The sequence below is a fragment of the Lepeophtheirus salmonis genome, chromosome 14, assembly GCF_016086655.4.
Source record: "Lepeophtheirus salmonis chromosome 14, UVic_Lsal_1.4, whole genome shotgun sequence".
In the NCBI taxonomy this organism is placed as follows: Eukaryota; Metazoa; Arthropoda; class Copepoda; order Siphonostomatoida; family Caligidae; genus Lepeophtheirus; species Lepeophtheirus salmonis.
In genome coordinates this window covers 19,952,098-19,975,687 of record NC_052144.2, presented here as the reverse complement: position 1 = coordinate 19,975,687, position 23,590 = coordinate 19,952,098, and the positions used below count along the sequence as shown (strand labels likewise).

The following is a 23,590-nucleotide window of genomic DNA, read 5'->3' as shown; positions in this document are numbered from 1 at the left end:
TTTATACTTATCATGTTAAAATATGTCGTTGGACGTTTTTCTGTCGTTATGGTTTTGATATTTTGTGTTGTTGTAAAGATTTCATCAGTCCACTTAAAATCCTCTCAAATAAAATAATTACCTAATATATTTTAAGTTCATATTTATATTAAAGGAAGACAATTTAATTGTATTTAACACTTATTTAATTTTTTATCTTTTTCAAGGTGATACTAGATATTAATATTCAAATCGCTATATTTCGAGACTTACTCATTCATGTTGGTTCGAATAAAGATGCTCCAGAGCTTCGAGAAAAAATCCGTCGTGTTCGCAGACAATGTGTGGAAGCCTGCAAATCCGCCAATTCCCAACTCCTGCCTAAAATCAAAAGGTAATTTCTTTTTACCATTATATATCTGTGTTTTTTATATTGTACTTTTCAAAAAATAATTGAAAATACACAAAAGAGGTTTTTATTACATCTATTGATGGGAAAAGGATAGAGGAATTGATAATACTTCGGTTCAACAACCATTAATTAGTTAAGCTAGTTGTTGTTAGTTGTTAATGGTGGCAAAAGGAAAAGGAAATATTTTGAGTAAAACTATTTTGATCTAGGGTCAAATAATATTTCCAAAAATATCAAACTCTTTAAAAATAAAACAAATTCTTGTAAAGTGGAAGTGCTGGATAAAAGTATTTGTAAGCTTCCTTTAAAAAAATTATTAAAATCATTAAAAAATAGAAGGGAATTAAGTTCTATCATGTAAAATGTGCATCACTAATATATTTATCCTCTTTTGTAAATAACAAAAGATGATTTTTTAATTTAATAAAATTTTATTAAATTTATATATATACGTGTCACTGGAAGATGCCAGTCTAAAACTATTTTTTTTACATATAATATTAGTTCACCATTCAGCCAGTGTTGTTCACTACATATCACCAAAATTTGAAAAAATTTATAATATGCTTATACCGTGAAGCCTATATTAAGTTGTCAGGCAAGGGAAACTAAAAAAAAGACCGCATAGTGCATAACCCCTTTAATTGATTAATGCCTTGTAGCAGAATATCTTTTCCACTAATTAAAACTCATTTTTTTTTCATCAAAATGAGTAATACTTTGATGAATAAATGTGTTTACAGGTATATGAAATTCTGTTGAGATTTATACCTATTTAAATCATCGTACATTGATTTTGATCCCTCAAAGGATTTTTTTTTTTTTTTTTTTTTGGAAAGGAGAAAGGTTGGCAAAAAAAAAATCACAATTAATTAGTATGCATTTAACTTTTTACTATTATTATTATTATCCTTTCACATAAACAAAATTCCCAATAAAGATCAATAATTTAAATTATAAAAAACAAAGTTTTCTCAAGTTATTAAAAAAAGCTTCAAAGATTCAAAAGTTATTAAAAGGATGGGGTTACATCCCCCCTTATAAACATAAATATAAAGTTTGTCCGGTTTAAAAGTCCATTGTTTCAATACACTGTTTTGTTTAGACCTGCAGGAAGAGGAGTCCTTATCGTTCTACATGCCTAAATAATCGTGAGGACCTTTGCAACCATTGCTTCTACTTTAAAATTATTTTTTCCTCTCATAGTAAGAGTAATGAGCCAGTTTGACGTCTTTAGAGTTATATTAAGCCTATCGGTAATTATACTCTCCACCATCAATAATAGAGGTCTCACTCAATCATAGAAATAAAATAGGTGATACGAAGATTCTACTGCTTCTTTATAAAAAAAAATTCGCGTTCCGTTATATTTGACTTGCTGGTATATATCGAGGATCTCGCCAGCCTGTACCAAAATTACTTTTGTGACCATGTTGAAAATGGGTTTGAGTGTATTATTCTTGGATTGATTGTGTCTACTCCCATATTAAGTTTCTTCCAGCGTTTTGCAACCAACAAGCTTGGTTGTAATTTTATTTTTATTTCAGTCATGACTTTTTTTATGTTTTTTTATTCCTTTCCCTTAACCAATTCCTATAAAAGGAGGAGATTGGTGGGCCTTGTTGTAGGAAATTAGCAGCACGAGTCATTAGTATGCATTTCCTTAATTTTTTAAATAATAATATTACTGAAAAGTTTTTCGTTATGTTAATTTTACTTATGGTGTTTTTGTTCGATAAAATTGTTATTTTAAGTCGGAGTTATAATTAAAGTAACAACATGAATTTATTGGAAGGTGGAAAGAAACCCTTGCAGTCTATATTTGCAATGCTGTTGTTGTTGGTTAAAAAAAATTGATATGTCAATTTATATCCAAATAAAGATTCTTAAATTATTCAGAAGTCATAAGTATTGCTAGAGAATTGTCGGCATTAATAGGTTTCCTATTGTGTAAAGTTATAAATATGAAAGCATAAGGATCATGTTTAAAAATACTTTTACAAATATTTGTTGAGATGATGTTATTTGAGTGAATATTGCCCGGTTATTTTTTTGATTTGATAAAGTTTAAAAAACATAACAGCAAGTAAAAAATACAAGTTAACATATTTTCTCCGTTTGAAATATGTTTAAAAGCTAAAAGTCTACAAAACTTAGTACTAAAATACGACTTTTTATATAATTTCAATAATAAGCGCTTAATTTAAGTCTTCAAAATGCTAATAGATTTATATATACATTAGTAAAACATCAGCCATAGATCAAAATAACAATATTTGATTTATCTTCTACAAGAATAGTTTTTCTAAATAAAAACTTTTGAAAATTAGTATATGGTAAAATATATATATAATTCGTGTCATTTTTTTTTTTTTTTTTTTTTGAGGGTTAACTAATTTTAAAATCTATTTATTTGACCATTTTATCATTGTAATATAATCAAAAGTTTTTGAATAAATTGCAATACTCGTAACATTTCAAATTTAATTTTTACATAAATAAAAAACGCTTTTAATATTCTTCGAAAAGTAATAATTTATCCTCATTTTACTTTGCAATTTTTATATGTACAGTTGAACTTTATGTATGTATAGATATTGTATACATATATTTTAAATTTAATCATATTAACCATTATTTAACACTCAATCATTACTCGCTAAGCCTTTGGAAAATGTATTCTTTTGAAAGGTTATCAATATTTTATACATTTGTGTTTGCCTCATTAAAATTGATAATAGTTAATAATTACACTTTCACGAGATCTGGAGTATTTACTTTAAGCTATAGTACAACCATTTAGCTATCAAATAAAATATTTTATATTTTTCTTGTTTATTCTTTAAAGCAAAATTATTAATTATCTTGTTTTTCAAGGAGAGATAGCTCAAATGATTAAAAAGATACACGTATATTCAAAAACAAATCTGTAAATATTCATCTCTGAAATAAATTCATATAATTTATCTTTAGCACTTCAACTCTACGCGCTTTAAAAGGATGTAAACCTTAAGAATAGTATTAATTATAAAAAACTTATTGGTTTTTATTTAAAGATTCTGAGTACTATAGAATTTAAACTCAGACCATATTTGGAATCATGTGGCTTAGGATTTACAAAGTTCATCCTAACTGAATCTAAAGACATTTTTGCTATTGAATAGCATTACTATAACAATAATAACTATTGATTAAATTACTTTGATTTTTATATGTAAAACGCTGTACCAACATATTAACGCATTTCCGACATTGTCTTGCTCTCTACTTCTACACATGTAGATTCCCTTATTCCAAAGAAATGATTGCCGGGTACATACGAGGATAGTTTGAAAAGTTACCGACCTTACAAATAGAGGTTATTCTGAATTTTCATTTTAGTAAATACAAATAGTATTTGGCGTTTTTCTCTTTAAAATAATTGTTCACTTTTTGTTTTTTGCTCACTTATTCCCTGTTTGATTGACTTAGACACGTCTAATTTTAGCACAACAATCCTGAATATGTTTGTTATTATTTGAATCTATTTAAAGTTACACTTTCCAAAATAAATATTGTATGACAACTGAAATATTAATTTTGTCCATTTTCAAAAAATAACAAAAAAAACTCTATTATGTAACGACTTTTACATGACAGCTGCGTATGTAAAATGACAGAAACCTTGGTGAGTAATTGTCAACAAATGCTAAATAGATGTGACTAGCTTTTATTTAGAAGTGTTGTCATCTTCACGTTGAGTTCCCAAAATTTCCAGACTACTCTTGTACCTTAAACAAATTACAAATGCATGAAACCACAAAATAGTAACCACAATTTGTGCATTTTTTCAATGATTGTAAGATGACGCATTTCTTTTTGCTATATTTTATTGTTGGAAAACATTAAAAGGTACTGTTGTGAAGTAATTAATCAAAATATTAATTGAATTGAATGATGATATGACAATATATTTTATGAAACTGAATGAAGTTTTATTTTTATTAAGTGCGACAAAATTTGTGTAATTTTGAAAATATCAATATGAAGGCATAAATATAGAATATGCTCTCAAACTTGAACAATGATCTTTTTCAAAAATAGGTAAACTCGTGATTAATACTCATATTTAACATTATCAATAAAGTTACATAATAAATAGAAAGCAAATTTATATAGAATGAAAAAAATAATTTTTTGATCATTTGCTTATTTTTGTAAGAAAAAATGGTCTAAATTTTTTAAATTTTAAACGTGAAAAACATTATATGAATAAAAAAAACGTTTTAGGAGGATGGACATCATCCGGTACATGTTAAGCGACAACCTCCTTCAGGGCACTGAAAATTGGTCGTGCAATGTGTAATCAAGCACCACAATGACCAAAAAAACAACCAAAGCAACAAAGTAGTGGCTCAAGAAGAAGCATATTCAGATCATGGAGTAGACCTCAATCCCATTGAAAAATTTTATCAGTAGACAACAAGGAATTCTGGCAGCTAGTTTTAATTTCAACCCAGCATTGATTCCGCCATAGGCTTTTAACACTGTTTATGGCTCAATTCAGCATGCCATTATGCTGGAATTCGTTCTAGCACACTGCTTCAATTAGCTATTAGCTGTATGCATCAAATTTTGTTCTTGTTTTTATTTTATGGATGCCATCAAAAGAAGGAAAGATTAAGAAATATGAAAAATGGAACAAAATTAATAGCAAAACTTATTGAACTGCTCAAAACTTGAAAGTGAAAAAAACAACAACTATGTTTTCAAGTGGCGCTTCCGACATCCTCATTTTTTCAGTAGTGTCTACTTTTATGTTATGGGAAAAGGATCCAGTAGACCGTCCAATCATGCTGCATAAACTGTCATCCTTGTACTGAATGTATCCCACTGTATGGGTCTGTCAGTCTCTCATCTCCTTCTTTTTTTATATATATCTTCTTCTTATATTGCCGACCTGTGAGTTGGCTATAAATGCATCTGCCGTCATTGCGGTATAGAGTAGTGTACTGGTACACACCACGGTATGGCCCAGTCTTGGAAGACCATGGTGAACAAAATTACACTATCAGAAAGGAGCAAATACTTATTTCCTCTACAGTATTTTATTAATAATATGTACGAATTTTTGGTGGAAAAAAACTCAACTACTTTAAATATATAAGAACGGGTTTTATTCCAATTAAGTTATAATTTTATAACCAACTTCCAGAATGATGACGAAACTGAGGACGGAAATTTTAGAAACAGCTTAGTCACTAATTTGTATCACAATACAATGCATTTATGATATTTTTCATCAAGTGAAGCAACCAAAGAGAAATGAACTATGATTTAAACTGACTTTTTGACGGTTGAAATCATGGAATCTATATGAATTTTAATGAACAGGTATTTTAGAGAATATATAAAAAGTTTTTAATCCTATTTTTGTACTAAACAGTAACTACGATCGACAATTTATGTTTAGATATAAATAATTTTTTTTTTTTTTAAAAGAAAAATGAGATTAAATTAATGGAAATTTGAGACCCTGGTAAAACAACTTTCTTTTTTTTTTAATTTGTGAGATGAATTTTTTACGTACATATGAGCTTAATATATCGTAAGTACAGATTTCTTTTTAAAAAATAACAAAAAAAAATTTAAGGTAAAAGGTTTTTGTATAAATTCATTGAAGTTTTCAAAATATATAATATTACTCAGGAATTGTGTCGGTTTCATTTGTATATTTACACTCTCAAACATAAAAATGTAGAATGTCTTTATGGATATACCAACAGTCTGGATCTGAGAAGATCCCACACGTATGTTTTTTGTTGTTACTACCTCATTGTTACAATTAGAAACATGAATTTATCAGAAAAAGCCTACATGGCTACCACTGAATGTCATTCAAATGTTACAACTTTTGTTCTAACTGTATATTTTCACTTTCAGAACCGAAAGAGTTTGCGAGATCATTAGTATTAAAAAAAATTTAAGGTAGAAAAGCTTATAAATACTGTTCTTATAATTAATTAATATTTGACGAGTAATATTCAATCTTGGAAAATATGGGGTTCCTAGTACATAGGGACATTTTATCTCCCAATGTCGCTAATATTTAAAAAGTTGATAACTTATTTATGATTATGTATAGAATTATAGACTTACATACTCACAAAAACCAAAACATGATTTTTTTTTTGTTTTTAAATAAAGAAATGGAAATCAACTTTTTTGAACATTATAATAGCTCTTACTTATTTATTGTGAGTGTAATTACTTTTTAATACCTCTATAAATATTTTCAAAGTAATTTTTTTTCTAATGATACTTTAAATCACTTTTCTTCCACAAAACATTTAGCTTTCATTACCATAAACAAGTAATGAAAGAAAAAATATATAACTTTTATTTTTATAGAAACTTTTTTTGAAAGAAAAATAAAAATATATTCAAATTAACAAAGTTACGTAAAATGTTAAGTCATTTCAACTTTAAAAGAGTATAAACTATCAATTTATCAAAATATAAACGATTATAAAAGACTTATATTAGAAATATTACGAGCAAGTTTCAAATCAAACTTTTTTTGAAATAATATCACTGGCTCTCCAGATTTAACGACCATTACCTATTATTGCTAATTTAGTTAAATATACTTTTTTTTTAAATGAACTAGATTTGACAAAGATAAAATTTGATCTACATGGTCAAAGTCAGATGCAAATGGCTGCTAAATGAGCTACAATGAAGTTTCACATATCTTCACGTCTGAAATAATACTTTATTTGTTGATATTGAACCTCATATACACAATATATAACTATTGGTAATTAGGGGTTCACCAATTTCCTTATTAATTTAAAAACAGAAAGGACTCCATACCTAGTTTGATTCTATAAAATATTACAAAGGTAAAGGATTGACCCTATAAATATTTTTTTTATTGCCTTTGGTGTAATTTACAATATGACTTTGATCAGTTATTTTTAAAAATAAAGTGCAAAACGTGTTTGCATAATGTATTTTTTAAATGTTTTTGTAATGTTATGTCAACAATTGTGAATTAATAGATTGAGGCTATTAATTGATGTATAAATAGATTAAAAAGTTATTTCGGTATCTATTAAAAACAAATATACAAAGTTAATTAATAAAATAAAATAAAATGTAGTTTGAAGCCATAATATTGATATAAAGATTACAACTTCTCCATAAAAGTGAATACTTGCCTAATCAGTCATTAATATTGGGCAGTACAAATCAAACATTGACTTTTGGAATGAATCATATAGAGTGCTATTATTTTGTGAATAATCTATATTAATAGTGTAAGATTTGTCTGAATGCATAAATCTGCACACACTCTTGGGTATTTATAATAACATCAACTCATGCTTCCTTCAATCTAAAAGGGGTTTCCATAATGGAAATACAAGTATTTCCATTATGTGACCATAAGATACAATTTGAGTATTCGGTATTGATAAAGTTTTATTGAATTGAGTGAAACATCTGTTTGTTTGTTTTTGAAAAAAAAAATATCAAGCTATTTGTAGTGAAAAAGTTTTTAAAAAGTAACATGAATTCAACTTCAGAGCTATCTAGCGACATAAAAATAATGTACGTACTAATATAGTTATTTTTGATCTAACAGATAACAATGTTATGATATTACTTTTATTCCTATTAAAAAGAAATGAAGTACATTACATTTATAACACAAAGAGTAAGGAATGTAAATCTAAATAAGGTTTATTAACGAGTGTTTGTAGCTAAATCTCAGTAAGGGTGTGATGTCTAGACTAAAATACTCCTAGGTTCATCACATCAAGTTAAAAAAATATGGAACGTTAATCATTATTCATTCATTCTAGAGGAGGGAACATCTATTTATTACGTAATTACGTGTCAGTGTGCTCATAAAAAAGGGAGAGTAGCCCTGATAATATTTTGAGTAGTTATCTTTTTCAGGCAAATTATGTCTGTTCGTCGATGCCTAATAACTTTGGGCAAAGTTGTGTACTACGATTAGTATCTATATACTTTTTTTTCTATTTATCATTGGAAGTATTTAATTATGCATGTCAGCCCCATAATTAAAAGAATAGACAAGATGATAATTACTACCTGAATGTACCTTCACATTATATAATTTTGCCCACCCGTCATATATTCTCTTTTCATCTAGAAATTGGAGACTGCCTAAGGGGAAAGTTGTAATTTAATCATCACAGCCATTTAATAATAAGAAAATAACTCATTCGATTTGAGATTGACGGATCTTTATTGATCGATTTTTTTATTACATCTTATTCACTTGGATCCTCTTAAGTATATCAGAAGGCAAAAAACAATGATTTTATCTTGATTTATGGTAGATACAAGAACAAGTCGTAGTATATTGCATATGATCTTCCATATACTTTCGTGATTCTTAAAATTTTTAATTGTCCCAATATCTCGAAAAAGACCAGATCCATCTCCACCTACTCGCTTCTGTTCTCTTCGCAAAGTTATTTTCTTATTGTTAAAAGGTTACAATGATTGAACTTTCCCCTCCAATTTCAAGATAGAAAGATAAAGTACAACTTAGATAGTGTACCCATTAATAGGAATATTTCGCATATTTATACGAATATAGACATATTTACGTTTATATACCTTACTGAATACACACAAATAACGCGCAGATTGAATAAACTGTTTATGTACATACCATAAGTAAAACAAACATAATTATACAAATTGCATGTATCTAATTACAAACATATGCAGGACTTACACAAAATCTAAAGCAAAAATAAACTTATTTCATCTCCCCCACCTCCTAAAAACACACAATTTTTATTTTCAAATTATTTATCACTAACCATTCCTACGAGTTATTTGTAAAACTATAACACAAAGTTTTTTAACTTTTTTGTTAGTCCAACTTGGAAAATTTCTTTATTTTGTAGTCATGAATAACTATGCCCAAGTTTTAATTTAAGCATATATTTTAAAGCTATAACTATTTTATATCAAATTCAAAACAGTTAGTCAAAATTGTAAACACAGAAATTCTTTTAAAATAATATCTTTACAACTTACGTCTTGCGTTAAAATAAATCAAACCCTTTTTACTATTAACCCAGCGTTGCATATATAACAGTACATAATTTTTCTATTCCTTTAAAAGATTACGTTCTTTATATATATGACGTGCAGAGCGTCACACAGCTCCCGTAGTTCTAAGATATTAAGCACGCACTCGAAATTGAGTCATCCACAGACATACAGATGGACAAACCTTGCTTTATTAATATAGATTTGATGAATTGATGTTCAGGCTAAATTAAGATAACTTAATTTAATTGTCTAAAAAAAAATTAAACCAAGCATAGTGCCATTATCAAATAATAATTTGATTACTTAATTATTTTGACTGTGTCATTTATATAATCAGAATAACAAATATTGAGTTTAGTGTAAACATGAGCTAATTTTTTTCAATAAAAATAGACTTTGCTGTGATGTATATGTTTAAGGATCACACATATACGATTTGGTATTTTTTTTACATAACCACATGATTATTTTCTTCTCCCCCCCCCCACACCACCCCTTAATCTTTTGTTTGTTTTATGTTATCTGCTATCCCCCCTTCCTAAAATTACTTTTAGGTGCTCTTTTTTACATAAAAAAAAGTCCTATATTTAATTTAATTACTTTTATTCTAAATAATGTTTTTTTTAAACATTAAACTGGAACTTTTTTTAGAGCCTTCTCATATAATATTTAAAAAGGCGTACCACATTTATTTAATAATAGTTCTTTAGATAACATTCTAATATTTTCAATGAGATGTCATTTATGGCGTCTGGGTATTTTTTTTTCAAGCCTACGTGATTGAAACTTGATCCCTCTCTCTCGAACGACGATCGACATAATTTTGGAGCGGATTTCCCTTCCCCTTCAATGATCCGGTGATTTATGAATGCTCTCTTTTTCTAGTTTGACATTTCTGATAATTTGAAAAAATATTTCATGAGTAAATAATCAAATAAAGTAATTTGAGATAAAGTTATTAAATGTTACGTGTATTAATTTTTTCTATCTATAGTGTTTGTTAATACGTCATTTTTTTATTTTTTTACAAAACGACGTTAGTTGTGCTCAGTGCCGTCAATATATACATTAAAAAGTTAGGGCAGTACTTATATAATTATTCATACACTTTCTATTGATATAGCGTAATTTTAAAGTCAAACATTATTTTCCTTATCCGTATACAACTTAGTACTTTTATGAACTAATTTAATCTATTAAAATGAGAAAATCTTTTACTCAATACTTTGAAGTTTGTTCAACAAATTATATGCATAAAATATACTTTTACTTCAGAATGTTATTACGACTCCAAAATATACATCAGGGATAATACTGAAGATGCAGAGACGCCTACAACTTATATGATCGCCTATAATTCACTTTAACAAAGAACATTTATATCCTAAGACGTTCTTGCACTTCAGAAGAATGATAAGCATAATAAGTCACAAGTAAAAAAAATTTACGGACCCACATACCCTATGTTTTATTGCACTAGAGTATATTCCCATATCTAAAATCCAAAAGACAAACCAGGGTGATATCATAAAAAAACATCTATTAACATAGCATGGAATCGCTTCCTGGACCTTCACTGGCCTCCCGTAGATGACGTTTTAAATGGTGCATGCAAGCTTCTTAGGAATCATTTTTTGAACTCCAAAGAAATATGGTTTCGCTTTTGACTGCCAACCTCGTCACCTCTTACGACTTCGGTATGGTGATAAATATATAAGGGCGTATTAATGAGTCTATGTCTTTGGTGGAGTGGCTTGTGATGACATCTCCTCTACGATCCAACTAATTGAAGATAAATTATATTGTCGGCAAAGTGGATCTAGCGATATACGCTGCTCGCTCAAGTAGATCCAAGATTCACCCTGGCTTCGACAGACTCGTGGATCGAACGTTGGACCTCTTGGTAGTGTTCCACAAAAACAGAGGAGAACTAAGATTGCGATATATATAAATTTATTTATATATATCAAGAGAAATAGATTTACAAGGTTAAACTATGATGTTATCAGGCTTACTAGAATTTTCAATTGGATATACATACTGTACCAACTGCTGGACAAGATAGACAAATTTTGACGATATAGAGTATATCAACGGTATATTAACAGCATATAATACTAGAACTTGTATGATTAATGGTAGTGATATGACGATTAATTGGAATGGGGAATTTGAGAATCGGGTATTTTTTCTGCAATCGGCATCGGCTAAATAATATTTAATTTGTGATTCCAATTTCACTAGATATTATTTTTCTAAGTTATAAAAAAAATTATTAAATATATTCGTCCAGATATAAAAAACAACCATGTGAATTTGTTACTTGAGTACAATAATTCTATAAGTATTGGAATGAAATAATTTATGCTAAACAATGCTGAAAAACTGAGAAAAAACAAATTGAACACAAAATAAACATGAACAAATGTGTTCTAAACACATGTAGTCGGATATTGCTATTTTAGGGAAATAAGTTTTGTAAAGGGATCTAGGAAAGTTTAACCCGTGGGATTACTCCCGCTCTTATGTTCTATGACGTCACTCTCTCTTCTTCCTCTTCTATTATTTTTCTTTTCCTTTTAGTTACAAAAGAATTATAATTAGATAACTGTTTTTTTAATTTTTTTTCCAAATATTTTACAATATAACCTAATACAAATATATATCTACAAAGTAAATATATATATATTATGTCATCATAATTATAGTATTATAAGATAATTAATTATATAATTTTTGTAATTTACAATATCCATATTAGATAACTTAAAAAAACCATTTTTGTATGCAAAAGTTTTGGAGCAGTGTAATGTTTTGTCTCATGTTATAAATATATAATGTATTTCAAAATTCAAAATTATTTATTTTCTTATGACTTAAATTAATACATGACTTTGATTAGATGATTCAAATAAATAAAGTCGAGATGGGATTGGTCACATTGATGTATTGCTAGTATTGATAGAAAAAAAAATCCTTATTCTTCAATAATTCAGATATTCGACAAAGGTTTATTACATTCGTTGAAAGAAAATTAATTGAATAAGAAAAAGTTCAATTATGTACATATCTATGTATGAACACTATATATCAATGGTAATAAACAATATGTCTATGGATGTAAGCTATCAAAAAAAAATTATCAGTTTAAGAAAATTCAATAAAAATTGTCAAGTGACTTTCAACTTTTTTGGAATCTCTGCTTCAATGCTGTAAATAAAAGCAAGGATGGATATTCATTTACAAGGCTTCAAAATTATATAAATATATGATTAAGTATATTAATTAAATTTACCATACTTATTCTCCAGGGAAACATTTATAAACGACTCAAGTTCTTTGATCTAATCTGCCATAAAACATACATACATTACTAATTCGAATATGCAAAATCCCTTAGAGAGTAAAAATAAGAGTTACATCCTCCCTTTTTATTATACAATTATTTTCTGGGAGTAATTGAAAAAATATGTTTTTGAAAAAATTTCCATTAATATATAATTAAAATATACATTTTTGGGTTAAAATAAATGGTTTTTAAACTTTTACAGTTCAATATTGTAGCAAAATGTTTAATTAATCTCAATTAAGGAATTTTTTCTTGTTAAATATGTTCCTTTTGAGGAAAATATAAGGGAGTAAAAACTCCCTAATTATGAAGATATCACATTTTTTTTAATTTGAAGCAACTTGCACTTAAAATGTATTTTAAGTTTGTTTAAAGTCGACTTTGGGTAATTTATTGTAAATTTGGTCATTCTATTTATCTGCTACTACAAAAACTATGTGACATTTGGTCATCCTGCATATTGTATAAGTATGAGGGTATTAGTTTTGTCACGGTACAAATATATTAATAGTAGTTCCGTTAACAAAGTTGATATCGATATTTACCTAATTTTTCAGTCTAAAAATTTGAAACAAAATATTTTAAGAAGCGGTTCACAGGTTAGAGATAGAAATGGAATTGGAAAGTTGATAATGTTTTCTTTCAACAAAAAAAAATGCCCATGGGAAAGAGGCAAGGTCGGAAATACATTTGGAGGATTACTTCATTGGCGGACTATGTCTTAATAACTTTTCAAATAGTGGTTCTTCTCACAATTTAGTAAAAAATGAACCTTGCACAATTAATGTTTAGAAATACAGCTTACTTTTTAAGGTTTTTTATTAATCTTTGAACAAAGAAAGATATTTGTTTTTTCTTTATTTTTCCTTATATATTAAGTTTTTTTATTAGTTTTTTTTTTAAAGTTCATTTAATTGATCCATAACACTCTAAAAACCAATAAAACCCCCTTTATTAATCTGAAAACAATTTATTTTTAATGTTGGATGAAAATAGACATTTAAGTTTTGTATTACCCACTTTTGAAAGTCATATCATTATTCAAAGTCAAATCATTATTCCCATTCATAACTGAGGCATTTTCATAGTCGATTTGTTTTTTGTCTCTCTTTAAACAACTTTTAACTATGAAGTTTAAGATAATCCCATGCATATAAGTTAAAAAGTAATAGCAGCCATATCGAACATAACAACTCCAGAGGTTTGTTGACGAAACAACTACTTCACAGTGCTTTTGACGACTCCGTTCTCAATAACACAAATGTAATTTTAAATTGCCCCTTTACAAACTCGCATCAGAAGCTGTTTTGATACTTATTGGCAGAGGGCTCTTTCTTTACGAATTCCATACACTCCCTCGAAGAAGAAAGAAAATGTAGTTTCTGTAAAGAGGAAGTGGGAACGTCCTCTCACTTCTTCGCGGGTTGCCAGGGGTTATCGGATCTACGAGCCATGTTCGACGAAAGGGTTAAGGAAGTCTACGGAGTATCACTGAAGGAGAGGGACTGGCTTTTTTTTTATGTCTCCAGAAGCAGACGAAGTGGACATAAACATCGACACATTTATTACGTGTTTCCTTTTTAATGTTTACACAAAGAAATGCTAAAGAGTACAGTTAAACAGTTCAGTAACACCGGAATTGATTTAGGAGGAAATGCAAGCACACGCACACCTATGTCAATCTCTCAATCGTCACTTTTTTTTTTTTTGATAACTGACCAGTTGTTGTTTTTTTAGGGGGAGGGGAGGGAGAAAGGGGGATAAGAGGAGAAGGAAAAAAATGAATGAATTCGTAAAAATCCCTTCATTATAAAATAATTTCTATGTGATTATGTGTAATTTATTATTTATATGGACTTATTTACTAATTTATTGATAATAATTAAGTTCGCCTGTTTTATATGAGAATAAATAATATTTAAGAAAAATAAAGAAAAGAAAAAAGAAGGGTATTAATTTGATACAAAAATAAATGCTAAATTTAATTGACAACAGAGATAGTTAGTTTATAAAATAATTATTATGAAAAAGTCTTAAAATGTATATATACTTTTTTTAAATAATTACTATTTAATTACTTGATTAAAACAAATCTTGCATGACACCAAACTTTTTAATGTCAACTTTAGATATCAAGCATTATTATCCGTAAAGTTATTAACATTCAAACAATTTTGTAAATATTATTATAATGAATTGATTTTTTTTTTTTTTTTTTTTCCAAAATTAAAACAATTATCTGATTTGGATATTAATTGCATCAATTAAAGCTAAACAACTAAATTTCATTAAGTTTAAATTTATAAAGTAAAATGTCAACTTTTTTTTTTTTTTGTTAATATTTCTTAAGGACGATAATCACAAGTTCCTCGCTACATTAACACATATTAGTAACTGAATGTATTTCTAAGAAAACTTTAGAATCTTATTTCTACAATAAAACCACGCTCACTCGACTACTACTTCTATAGCCTGATTGCTACGCTTTATAAATAAGAAAGCTTTTTTATAATCCTTCTAACCTAGGAATAGTCTTATAAGTCCATATATATATATAATGTAAATTTCCGTCTCTAGGAGCGGCCACAGATCAATTTTACGCATACTGAGTTCAACAAATAATGTTGCTTCGTGGACAAAGAACTCAAGAGAAGTTATTATCTTTAACTCAATGTGCGTAGGTTCGATATTTGGTGACTCCTAAAGGGCCCTCTGAGGTTAGGAAGACCACTTTTTACACCAGTAATGAAAGAACCACATCCCCTCCGCTGCTAGACTCTTTTGAATTAGTCTTATGATTTCTTCTTTTGTATACTTTTGTCCTTATCACAGCCTGGAGGCCAACACCATTAATTTTACCGAGGGAAAGGTCTAAAGTGTCCGTCATTCAAAACACTGAGACCCTCAAAGCCACTGCCAGCCATGACTGGGACGCCATGATAGAGGATTATATCTGCAGTGGGTGCCAGGTCTTCTGCCAAAACCTGGAAGCAATAATAGTATCTTAGGACGGCTATATCAATTATTAAGGGATTTTAGACGCATCTATTTAGAGTATTAATTTTGTTGAAATTTTATTCTTAATTAATACATTATATCTTGTAAATTTTAAAATTCAAAGTGTTCAGATTTTAATCGACACTATTTAGAATAAAAAAAGTATATGTAAGTATACTTAAAAAGATTGGTGTAAATATTATATTGTGTCTTTATCAATTGTAAATATCTTTATATTTTCATATATATGTGAGTATATAACAGTTAAACATATACATATAAAGGAGAATTGAAATACTTTTGAAGCATCGTGAATAGTTACTTATTTCTTCAAAAAAGATATATATCATTTAAATAAAAAATAGAAAAAATATATTGTTTGTTTCACGTTCTTCAAAAACATAAACTTCCAAATATACAAAAAGTTGAATATATCTAGATAAAACTAATATTCATATATAAAAATATGCATTTATTAAAGACCTTTCGAATTATTGCTCATTTGTATGAATAGTTAACTTACCACTAGCTGACTGGGATGTTACATACCCCAATATTTATTACTATGCTTCTTATCATTTTAAATCTACACATTACAGCCAATACTTTTCAGGATGATCTTAAGTCATTCAATTTGATTATATGTAAAATTTTATTTATCTTAATAATGCCTGGATTAAGGATTTTTTAATTCAAAATTTTGTGAATTTAATTATACGTTTTAGTTCAAAGGTATTCCTTTTTATTTCTTGGATTATCATTATTTAATTGTAAGACGAAAAACCGTAGATACAAAAATATAATATTACAGCTATCATTTTTTTAAATATTAAACCTGCTTGAAACGGATGGGTACTAATTTGATTTCGAAATTTAGCAAAAACTTTTTACACAGTTCATTAACCGAGGGTTATAAAAGGAGGTTAAAGTAGTATTAAGGATTTTTAAACCACTAGAATTCATGTATAACAATCATTATTAAGTATGCGACTAATTTATTGTTATTTTAGTAAAATTTTTATTTGATAACAGGACTAACATATTAACATTCTTCGTATTTTCAGATATCCCTTTATTTAATTCAATCATTCCTGTCACGTACTTTATTTTTTCCAATAGAAAAAACTATAATAAAATGAATGTGTGTGCATGCATGTTTATATTAATGTACTGCTTTAAAAATATATATTGTCAAATTACCCATACACAAATAACACATTTACACAAACTAAATATAATTGATTGAAATATTTTATTCACAAATATTCATTCAAAAGATGTTTTATGCACACAAAATTACAAAACAAGTTTTTCATTGCTATTAAAACAGAGATGTGAAAAAAAAGTACAAATTAGAGTTGCAAATAAAATTATTATATAAATTTGAACTTGCAACCCTCTTGCTCTAGAATTTACAGAGTGTTCAATCAAAACTTGCAGTAGCATAACAAATTTACAAATAAAATATTTTTATGAAATTAAGAAAAGTCCACTCAAAAACAATCTTAGATTTGTTTATCTCTAATTTTTAATAAATATATCACATGCCCTTCACATACAAGAACATCCTCGACACTTAATAGAATGAGAGCTACCCTGATTATTTGTGGCAGAGTTTTAATTGTAAGTCTTTGTTTGACTTAGAGTAGAATTGAGGAACGACATAACAATAATTCTTGCCTATCACTTTGTTTATTTCCTTTTTCTTTTCATCACAGCTGATTGTAGCTGATCAAATGTAACGTCATGACAGCAAAGCTGCTCTCCTCTAAAATATGCTTTTAATGGTCAGGCTTATTTTTTTAACATGCCCAAAATTCTACTGATAAGTATCACTTTATGCTACAAGATGTAATTTGTAAAATGATTAATCCATTCGCCCATATTAACTCTCTCTCTCTAGTACTTAAAAAATTTAGATTAGAACCCCAAACATGGAGTAAATTTACTAATTGAATATACTCTAAGCCAAAAAGTTCATACACCACTGTGCAGACAGAAATCTCTTTTAAAAAAACAGTTTAACTACCTAGGCGATAACTTTGAAGTGGTTCACCTCTATGGACCAATCCTTGATATCCTGAATTTTTCGACAGCAAGTTTTTGCATATTACCTTACAAAGACCAGCAATTATAGAAGGAATTTTAATATGAAGTAAAAAAATGAAAAGAATCATAATAAGCATGTCAGAGCAAACTCCCATCCTCCATCTGTATAAGTACCGTCGTAAATTATCACGCCCTTCGGTTTTAATGACGTAGTATAGGAAATAATCATACCTTCTTTTCTATAAACAAAAAATCTAAGCCAGTTTCACTACAAATGTACTTATTTCTGATAAAGGAATTTGTAGGAGAAGCAATGGTATAATATGACATTATGCATGCTAAATTTAAGAAATATTCAGATTCATAAAAAAATACGTATTTTTAATCTTTGTTCCACTTTCTGTTTACGAGAAGTCTCTAAGGTTTCCCCATAATTTGCATCCCATGGTAAGATTCCCTTCGTACAAAAACTAACTAGGATCCTTGATAACTAAAGAACTTTGGACAGTAAATCCTGCAAGTCTCTATTTAAAAGATTGATGTCGAAAGAATAATAAAGTACACATCCAAAAAATAATTTTATCTAGTTACCTACCTCCTTCTTGCCGTATTTTAATCTAAATATATTGGAAAAATAGTTGATTGGAACATTTGGATTGTCCCCAGAGTGGTTCATGGTGTTTTATGATAGGTTACACAGTCCACTGAATAGTATAGGACTATCTGTGTCTAGATTCTTGAAACTATTGAAGGCTACAAACTTTTTTACTAGGTAAGGAAAATGTAGGATAGCAAAGAAGCTTGGTGCTCTATTCTCAATGGCTTTCTTTTATAATTTATGGGTTTTCTTACTATTAATACAACCAAATTTATAGTTAAAAATAAAATTGATTATAAGTTTTCAATGGAATGGCACAAAATATAAAAAGGTGTATGTAATATATGTATAAACTATTCTTTATTTCTCTTCTGATCCACTTTATAGCGGACACACATTACTTACAAATCTCAAATATTAAATAGACTGGGTAAATTCATGAAATGACCACCAAATATGTATAATTTGATTTTTATTCTTCTGTAGAAATATTGAATATTTTCTCAATATCTTTTTCCGAAAGATATTGTCCATAATATTTTTGGAGATCTTAAACAATTTTTTCTTATATGAGTATTGCTATGTAAGCATTCTTTTTCTATAGTTTTCTACAAAATTATATGAATTTTTCTCTTTCAAATCATATTGATTCTTTTTTATCAAAACTATATCTATATTAACTCTATTTTAAAGATAATTTATAAATGTTGGTATGTATGGTAGTAAAGAGCAAGGTACATAACAGTTGGGTTGAAAAGTTAGTATGCTAACATTGTATAACACATTTTTTGGAAAAATTCGATTTATTTGTTCAATTGCATTAACTTCGTGGGTGATACAACGATTATAGCTTTCATCTAAATTCCCTTTGACATTTTTATTTTACGATTTCTCTTTAGTCTCAAAAAAGGCCTCAGTTTTGACGATTACCTCTTAATTACTTTTTTCAATGAATATTTTTTTGTGGTTTGCAAACAGAAAAATGTCACTGGGTACAGTTCTCCTGAATACTGTGGATAGAGAAGCAGTTTTTGGCCTAATCCATGCAATTTTTCATCGTTCTCTGTCATTTTTGATACGATGCACTAGTTTTGATGAAACATCCCTTTTTCATCTTCAAATGACGACGTTTGTGATGGTGATATCCTTCAAAGTATCAAACAATACTATGTAATATTTATTGTTGATGGCTTGCCCTTTTTTGAGGTAATCAATGAAAATTATACCATCTTTATCCAAGAATATTGATGTCATGACGTTATTAGCTGACTATAGTGTCTTTCTACTCATTGGATTCGGTTCATAGAGTGTAGCCCACTCATTTGATTGTTGATTGGACACTAGAGTATAGTGATAGAGATAAGTTTCATTCAATCAAATCCGAATCTTAAACATGTTCTTGCTTTGATGGAGTGTGAGCTCTTACAGCACTCACTGAGTAAATAGCCTTGCGTGTCCAAACATTCATGCATATATCCAATACGCACCTTTGATTTATGTGCAAGAGTAGCCGGCCATGTTGATCAACTTCACTGTATGATCATTTGAAAATATTTTGTTGAATTTTTTGATGTTTTTGTCGGTAACTGCCTCTTTCGGATGTCCACTGCGTACATTATCTCCAATAATCATTTAAATTTAAAAAACCATTAACCCAGAATTGTACTGATTCGATTAAAGGAACAAATACTCAAAGTTAATTTTGAAATATTTAAACGGTTGATTTTGGAGTTCCAATATTCTTATCCGCCCAAGAATTTATTTTATCAGTAATTTTTTCACCAAATTATTCATTTTGGAGCAATTGAACGTAAAAAATTGAACAATTAACAGATAAAATCTTTAAAAGGTGTTCTTTTAGCTACTATTTTCCTTGGTCCTTTTTTGTTGTTCTTAAAAACTAACAAACCAATTAGCGAAACATCCACAGCGTGATATATTTTCGTTCAAACTTTTTTAGCTACAAGATTAATATTTTGTTGCCTAGGGGGATTGAGGTATTATGAATTACTCAAATAATAATAAAGCAGCAACTTTTATGAATATACAAGACCAATTTTACTTTATAAAAAAGATGTGTATCCTTTATGCTATCTGAAAATGGACATCTTGCTGGGGGAAAACTTTTTATAGGCAATCATGCAGTCCTTTCGTTTAAAAAAATAAACAAATCAAAAGAAAAAATTAAGGAATGAGCATCTAAACTGAATTTTTTTTATATATGAACTGAAAAGATGTGAACAAACCAAGGCTGGATGTAATAGATTTGAATGGCCTTAATGAACTAATATTCCCTGTTTAACATACAAAAACTATTTGAATTTCTTTTCCATTAATAAAACTTATATTTTTTATTGATCATCAGGAAAGAGATTGCTCCCATACTCATGTTTAAGTAACTGGCTTTTTAATTTACTATGAAAGAATTTATCACAACTACAAAAGGACAAACTTCATATTTGCAAAGATATTTATCAATTATTTGACGTGAGCTTAATTTCAATAGATTTTGTTTAAAAGGGATATACGAATTAAATCAAATATATTTTACATAATATATATTGTGAGATGATTTCTTGGTTTCTGCAAATAAACTATGTATATTTGCGACACTATGCACACAAGTAAATTATTATCATATATCATACATAGTTAAAAACCCTGTCAAGATGGCAACATATTAAAAATAATGCAGGAAATAATGCAAAATAAGAAAGATTTGCGTACACACAAAAATAATCTGCTTCATTTACAGGGTGGTTCAAATAAAAATGAACACTTGCTTATTCAATCATTAATCAAAAGAAAAGGTTGGAACTTAATTCATATTTCGATATATTAAAGTATTAATAATTAGTTACAAGGCTTAACAAACCTGAACTTACATAAAAGTCGAATGTGACCGACAAATTTCAATTCATGCACTCCCACCCGTATGGCGTCTCCAGGACCACCATCAGTGGGAGTTTTTCCCCGCGCAGAAAGTTCCAAAATTGCGACTCGGCGTCTCTCCATATTATCGGCTGTTGTTTCACTGTTGCCATTTTTTTTTTTTTGTAGTTCAAATCTTTACAAAAAAAATATTTACGTCAATACCCTATTATCCAAATATTAATTTTTAAATACCCCCCCCGCCCTCTTTTACGTTAAAACATAACATTTCCTCTTTATTGTATATCAAAATATGATCACCTTATCCTAGTTTTCAAAAATATCGTTAGGTTAAACGTACTCTTTCTTTAAATGCAAGCTCTAAATATAATGTTTTTTTCTTAAAAAACATTGCCCTGTTAACCACATAATTTAAAAGATAAAAATAAAAACAAGATTTTTTTTTTTTTGGTATTTATTCCAATAAAAACATGTAATCTAATCCTAACATTGTTCCAATGTAAGTCATTCAGCTGAATATGTAAATATTAAGAAATAATATAAATTTAATAGGTACAGTAAAAAGAAATCCATTATTTTTTCGATAGATAGCTTCAGTAATCTGGATCTAGCAGTTTTATGAATACAATTGGATTAAGCTAAATGGCATTAGAAAGATAAAAAATTTCATTCTAAGTATTCCTTACCTAATTTTATTATTGCTTGACGCAGTATTGTTTAATCGAGCATCAAAGATGAACACAAGCAAATAGAAAATCCGCTATATTTTACAGTTTTTTATTGACAAAGGGGAAAATGCAAGCCAGCTGCTAAAAATGTATATGATGTTTATGGTCCGTATATTGTAACAGTCAATTATGTGCAATTTTGGTTTTGTCGATTCTGTTTCGGTTATTTTGATTTCAAAGATGCACCACACTCTGGAAAACCAATTATCGAAAACATCAATAAAATTATGGAAATAGTAGAAGCTGACCGTCATATAAGTACTGTTTGAATGACCAAAGATCTAAACTTTGTACAAAAAACCGTTTGGAACCCCTTAAATACAGCTCCATTAAAAAAGGACCTTATGGACCGAATTTTCATCAGTAAATCTCTGCTCAATCGCAACAAAATCGATGGTTACTAATGATAAAAAGTGGGACACAAACGACAACATCAAGGGAAAACGGTCGTTGTCCAATCCCAGTGAACAAGTGCAAACGGTGGCCAAGCCAGGATTAGTGGCAAAGAAGATTTTGCTGTGTGTTTGGTGGGGTTGGCAGGGAATCATCTAATATGAGCTGCTCCCCTATGGCCAAACTCTTAATTTGGAGTTATACTGTCAACAATTGGACCGTTTGAAGAAAACTTTCGCCCAAAAGCAGCCATTTTGGCCAATAGGAGAGAAATTGTGTTTCATCAGGACAACGCCAGGCCACACACATCTTAATTGACTCCAGGATATTGGTTGGGAGTTTCTTATGCATCGTGCTTACATTCAAGACATGACACCAAGTGATAACCATCGTTCTTCTTTATGGTGAAATATTTTGTCCTTGAAAAATACACCTCACAAGAAGCCTATGAAAATAGACTCTCCCAGTTTTTTGTCAATAGGGACGAGGGTTTTTATGAAAGAGGCACATCCAAATTACTTGCAAAATGGCAACAAGTTATACACAAAACAGTACATATTTTACCTACAACAGTCATTCTTACTATGCTAAATAAATCATTAAAATTAAAGACAAAATAATAGATTTATTTTTACTAAAAAGTTGTTTACATTCATGATGTACAAACATATTGCTTAAGTTTTAATTTCTTCGTCTCAAAATACATTATTTAATGGCATCATTGATTACCAACTAATAATGGACACTATCATTTAAATTAGATCTATTAGTATGGTGGTATTTTGATACTAATCAATATATAATTTGTGTCTAACTTTAGCTATATAATGAGCAATCCAATGAATATGTAAGGTTTTTTATTAAAAATTCGAGGTCCCTAGTAACAATGAATACATGCATAACATATATGCATGTTCCTATGTAAATATAACTCTAAATATACATATGTGATAACATAATGTAGAGTAATTAATCTAGAGATTCCCTTAGATATTGATACAGATGGGAAAAGGGATATACATTAAACATAGAAAGGTGTTCACACATGGGTACACATGTGTCCTCTTTCTTTATAACATTTTGGTACATATGTATAAAAATGTCCTTACAAA

General features: G+C 28.5%; 1 protein-coding gene across 1 annotated transcript in view; it reads left to right on the top strand.

Moving 5' to 3' along the window:
• The window catches only part of LOC121129657 (uncharacterized), a 193,054-nt gene that overhangs the window by 90,017 nt on the left and 79,447 nt on the right, over nucleotides 1-23,590 (top strand). Inside the window, exon 3 of the mRNA XM_040725381.2 lies at nucleotides 207-373. Coding sequence (XP_040581315.1) covers nucleotides 207-373 — 167 coding nt within the window. The remainder of the gene's footprint in view (nucleotides 1-206; nucleotides 374-23,590) is intronic.